General features: G+C 33.7%; 1 protein-coding gene across 1 annotated transcript; it reads right to left on the bottom strand.

Moving 5' to 3' along the window:
- Nucleotides 1–1,462: 1,462 nt before the first annotated feature.
- On the bottom strand, nt 1,463–1,699 carry HELRODRAFT_81078 (hypothetical protein; the record flags this gene model as incomplete). The annotated part of the gene is made up of 1 exon (XM_009020915.1): nt 1,463–1,699. A coding segment is annotated over one exon (237 nt), but the record flags the coding sequence as incomplete, so codon positions are not given.
- Between the last annotated feature and the right edge of the window lie 4,601 nt (nt 1,700–6,300).

Below are 6,300 nucleotides of genomic sequence, written 5' to 3'. Positions count from 1 at the left end.
CGTTTTATTGTCATAATTGTATTTTTTATCACTCGCTTTGAGCATAAAACTTTATGTTCAGCCAAATCTTTATAATCATCGGGCAGATTATACCACGCTAATTTATTTTCTGACAAAGCCGTCAATTCGAAATTATCGTTTCTTTTTATAATATAAAAAAATAACTTATCTGAAGACATCTTCTCTTTCTTTCTTTCTTTCTCTTTTTTTTTTTTTTTTTTTTTGGAATATAACTTGTAATTGATTTGTAAGATTGTTTCTAAATAAACCTGATTTATTAATCTGTAAAACAGTTTATTCAAACAAATTAAATGTCATATAATCAAATAATATAAAATAATACAGAGATATAAATTAAAGAAAACATACCTGTAAAACAGTAATCAATTACAGGCTTATTCATACGAAACTCATAAATCAAATAAATTATAAAATATGTCAATCACGTGGTGCAGCACATTTATCGCAGCACATTTATCGAAACACATTTATCGAAACCCAAACAAAGATCAAACATATATCAAAGATATTGAATATCATAGATATGAAATAAATACATAAATGTGGTTACATTTACATATATGATTCAGATTTTAGCCACAATTGCAGTTCCTCAGAATCTTCACCTCTTAACTTAAGTAAATTTACAAAAATTACTTGAGACATCATCGTGACCACGTATTGCAAGACCTTGTGACGCTAAGAACAACAGAGAAGAAAAAATCTTTTTCAGGCACTTTCGATTATTCAATAACTCTTTTTTTTCTGCTCAGAAATCTGTAATTGTAATAAAAAGTGTTTACATTTTAGAATAACCTGTCATGTCAAATACAAATTAAACTATATAATCACCTGTGCAACAACGTTAACTGATAACTTCATGGTATGAGATTTAAATACGGCTTCTTTGCGGCATTGTGATCTTTCGTGCAATTTAAATTTTTCCAACCCCTTCTTCCAATTATTAAAACCCGTTTCAATGAAAGCGGTTTCTTTTTTAGAAGAAAACGGCAGACCCATTGTGAAAAATATTTCTCGACACGTGGAACAAAGAACAATATCTTTTTTTGAATCATACAGAATCCAGGGAAAGTTATTGGTCCAAGTTGGAACAAAACGACGTTTTGTAATTGTAGTCGTAAATCTACCAGAGGTAACAGTAGTGGATGTGCCTTCTACTATTAAATCTGTATCCGCTACTGTGGTGCAGTGGCGTCACTAGGGTTGGTGTCACCCGGTGCGGTAACTCATGGTGTCACCCCTCTCATGACACCCCATAGACATACAGCATTCTTAGCAAAATTTATAAATAAATTTACAACGAAAATAGAAGAAAAAATAGTTCAAGGTCGATTTTTTATTCTTTAAAAAAAATTGTGATCTATCAAAGATTTTAAGAAATAAAACTTTTTTAATTGTTATTTTTACATTAAATTTTATGTCACATTAAATCTCAATTAAATCAGAACTTCCCTTTCCTCGCCTTTAGAGATGCAAACTTGTTAATTACTTCATCAAAATCAACTTTTTTTGCCAAATCTCTTTCAATTGATAATATTGCAAGATCAGAAAGCCTAGACTGTCCCATAGTAGATCGCAAATAGTTCTTTATAATCTTTAGCTTTGAAAAACTCCTCTCACATGAAGCCACAGACACACAGATTGTAAGAAATAATTGTAGGCTCACTGAGAGATATGGGAGAGATTTTAGGAAGTCTCATTCAACTATGAATTTCAAAATGTCAAGTACTGACCAGTCTTTGGCTTCTTCAAGATCAATCTCTGCTGCCTTCAGATGTCTTCTCAGTCTTGGTATTTCTAATAAAAGCTCTATCTCTGATAACTCATCATAGAATGTGGTCAATTTTGGAATGTTTATCAATAACTCTTCTTCAGTAGCAGATATCAAACTCTTGGCTTGAACAACCTCAAACATGGCTGCTACTTCCTTGATGGCTCTTGATATGATCTGAAGTTCAGAATGGAAACGATCAATACACTCATACATCGCTCTCGTGTTTTCTTCCTGCAGAGTAAGTCCAGCATCTCTCTCGCGCTCGCCTGCCATCCTTCTCTTGAACCTGGGTCTGCTCTCTACTGAAATTCCATATTGGTCTGATTTTATAAGTGCCTGTTCAACTGCCTGCTCCACAAGATGATTGCGCTTCTCATACATAAATAGTCTTAGTGTCTTTAGCTTTGTCACCACCTTGTCAAGACTTAAGCCCTTAGTCTGAAGATACAGCTGTGTTAGATTTACTTCTTCGCGTGCATCACACCAAAAGAAGAGGTAGCACAGAAAAGTGAAATTGCAGATAGCAGGTAAAAGACCTCGGGCTGAACCTCTTGTGTCTAGATTTTCCCCTGGATCACATAAACCTTCTATTGCCGCCACACATTCATCGAATTTTTCTTTCACCGCCTTTACTGCTGCGTGATGAGAACTCCAGCGTGTTGTTGATAATCTTTTTAATGAAACTCCAGTGTGGTTCATTAAAACATCTCATCGGTGAGTGGAAGCAGCAAAGAATGAAAACATTGTCTCAAGAGTTCCAAAAAAAGTCTCGCACGAAGCATTTTCAGCAAAAGAGTGTTGGCCACACAAGTTAAGAGAATGGTCCACACAACCATTAAAAATAGCTTTCCAGTTCTTTCTTTTCAAAATGGCTTGTACACCCCCATGGATTCCAGCCATAGTCGCAGCATTTTCGTAACCTTGAGCGCGGCACATCATAAAGTCGAGTCCATCACTTTCCAAATTTTCGAGAATATCAGAACTGAGATCAGCAGCTTTTTTCCCTTTTAAAGGAAAAAATCCCAGAAACACTTCTCTTACTTCAACTTTTCTGGTCAGTGTGTGATATCAAACATGATACCAAAACACCGGGCAGATTTTATATCCATGATAAGCTTATCCTTCACATGATTTGCTAGGACATGAATAAACTCATTCTGAGTATTTGATGCAAGATAAGATGCAGATGCTTTAGTTTTATGAGTGCTATATCTGAGTAGCCTCATAACTGATGACAATAATTGTTCGAAAGAAATTGATAGAAGAATAGCAATCGCGAGAGGAATGTTTGCATCTTTGAAAGTAATATTGAAAAACGGTAATGTATCTACAAAAACAAAGTTAAAGATCATAGAAGCGTGTGTGTTTTCTACATTGATGTATGCATGTGAGGCTTGGACGTTGAAGAAAAGAGACAAAGACAAACGAAGCATTCTGCATTGTTATAGAAAGTTGCTGGGAATCAGTTGGAGACAAAAGATAAGAAACGATGCCATAAGAAAACAACTTGGAAGACAAAAAACTGTGTATGGAAGGGTCAAGGAAAGAAAGCTGGGTATCTTTGGGCAATTCTGCAGAATGACAGACGACAGACTGATCAAAAAAGTACTGATGAGAAAGAGGGACTGGAAGAAAAAAGTTGGAAGACCTGTGAGGAAGTGAATGGATGATATCACGGAATGGACGGGGGTTGGAACATTGGGCTCAATGAAGATGGCGAGAGAAAGAAAAGGATTTTGGAGAGATAGAAGAATACCATCGGCCTCAACGGTCCCTTAAGGGACTACAGAGGATCATTGAATGAATGAATTTTGCTTTAATGTTAATAGGTGCTCTTTTAGCACTGAGTCATATTTAGAAAGCATCTCAACCATTTCAAGAAAGTTTCCTTTATTTAATGAAGATTCTTCTTCATTGTGGCCCCGAAAAGCCAGATTTTGCTTGGCGAGAAATAATGTAATATCGAGCAGCCTATGCAAGACGTCTCTCCACTTTTTCTTCTCTATGTCTATCAAAGCAATATTTTCTGCATCAATTGTTTTGTGCATTCTAAGTCTCACCTCCAAGGTTTTCCATTTTTCAAAGCAATGCAAGTGAGCATCGGATGTCTTATGATTAGACACTTTCGGGCTCATTTTCCACCATGTCTAAAATCCAGTCACAAATTTGGATGTTGTGTCTGTAGCATTAACGGCAAAAAGTCGGCAGCAAAAACAATATAATTTTTCACTGACGGGAAAATAAACTATCCATGTTCGCAACACCTTCTCACCATTTGGCATCACCATATAAAACCACTCTTCGGATAGCTGGCGAACCTCACCTTTAGCTTTTAGATCTTGCCTCGTCAACATCCTGAAAGGCCCATCCTTGTTCTGGATATATGCACTTCCTCTTTTGATGATTTGAACGCGCAATTGATCTGGAATTGGTATATTCCAATAAGAAGCATCATCCAAAACATTCCAATTTTTCTCCGTAAGTTCATTTTCAGTATCATATTTAGAGTCACTATTATCAGTCCACTCTTCTGCTACAAATTCGTCTATTTCTTTATCTTGTTCTGCTCTATTTTCTTCTATTATATTAATGTTTTCCTCTGCTGAATGCATACCAGCATCAGACAAATTAGTCTCATCAATTTTTGGTTGAGGAACTGTGTCTTTGGAAGAACTCTGGGCCTCATCTGATCCTTTTACATATTGCAGCATAGATCTGCGCAATGTAGATAGTATTTTATCTTTCTTTATTTTGGCTTTTCTTTGTTGACATCCGCTTAGCCTTTTTGTTGTATGAACTCAACCTCTACGTGGCATGATATAATATCCTTCAACAATAAATATATAAATATAAATAAATAAATAAAATAAAATTATTTGAAATTTGGTTGGTTAAATGTATAAATTAAAATTTAAATGCTAATAAAACAAATTATATTTGTACTTACGGATCAGGGATCAACTTTTGTGAAATTACTTTGAATTGTTGTCGTATATCATTAAATTGATTAAAAATTAAATAATTTTTTACTTTTAGTAAATTATAGATTATTCTCTTAAACTTGACTAACACACGCTTGTAGTGGGTGGGCAAAACAAACACTGTTGTACGTTATGTTAGACACGAACAAGTTAAATGTGCGCGGCCGCGGCGCTTAATAATTCGGACGTCGAATTCGAATGGTATAAACGTTGAATACAAAAATGATTTGAACGAAAAAAATTTTATTCATAATACATTTCTGGGCGCTGGGCGGGTTAGGCTGAATCAATGATAAGAATAATTTCATGAAGGGACATAAAAACATATACAGTGATATTTTGGTGTCACCCCTTGTGAAGGTGTCACTTGGTGCGGTCCGCACCCCCCTAGTGATGCCACTGCTGTGGTGTTTTCTTGGATAATTGAGTCTTCTGAAACCGTTCCAGTCCCGGATGTTTTGGCTGGCAGTTTTATCAAAAACTTATCCATTTTTATTTTTTCAAACTTGTTCTAATAAAATAAAATTTAGGAAATAAATTCAATCAAATTCATTCAACTTAATTTAATGCAGTTTATATTTATATAAAGCTTTTTAATTAAATTTTATTAAAAACACTTACTTTTACCGGTTAACACATAAAAGCGTACGAAACAACGTGATGACAATTTTAAATTTAAATCGATTTTAACGTTTTGTTGCTATGGTAACACGACGAAACGCTGCAAAAAATTGTTTAAAAGTTGGCTACTAATTGAACGCTTTACTTATTTAAGACTAACGCTCAAAAAAAGTTTACTGTAATTAAACACGAGTTTTGATTAAAAATAAAAATGAAACGTTTTTGAAAACTGAATTTTCAAGTCAAAATTATTGGGGGGGCAAAACGATACTTTGCTCCCCTGAAAAAATATTGGGGGGGCAAAAAGTGCTTTGCCCCCCCTAAGTTGGTGCATATGTGTGTATATATATATATATATTAAAAACTTGAGTGAGAAAAATCGAAAAAATGGACTTCGAATTACAACCCCAGACAGGAATGCAATAAGTTAAGTTAAGTAAGTTAAGTAACGGTTTCAACATATATATATATATATATATATGTTGGTCTATTACCAACATATATATATATATATATATATATAGGCAAATTTCATTGAAATTGTTTGCCCATTTTGCATTAATTAACTTCTTTATAAGACATTCAACGAGGCGGTACACAGCAATATTATATATCTGGCGCACATGTCATTCGTAATTAGTTTTCACTAACGTTTTTCAACCATGTTAAAACTTTTATAATATTTCTATATTTTAATTATTTTACTAAACATTTTATTTAAATTACATTATTTTATTTATATAATCTACATAAACTTTAGTTATTATGATATTTACAACAAGGTTAATTTATTTCACAATTTAATACATATTTTATTTTCTATATTTTCACATTTTACATTAGACATTTATTTTAATTAAATTATATGTTTAAACAATATTTAGGCTCTGAAGATGGCATACG

This window comes from Helobdella robusta, assembly GCF_000326865.2.
Source record: "Helobdella robusta unplaced genomic scaffold HELROscaffold_29, whole genome shotgun sequence".
NCBI classification, from domain to species: Eukaryota; Metazoa; Annelida; class Clitellata; order Rhynchobdellida; family Glossiphoniidae; genus Helobdella; species Helobdella robusta.
The sequence above is the reverse complement of the archived record's forward strand: the minus strand, read 5'-3'. Positions and strand labels throughout refer to the sequence as shown.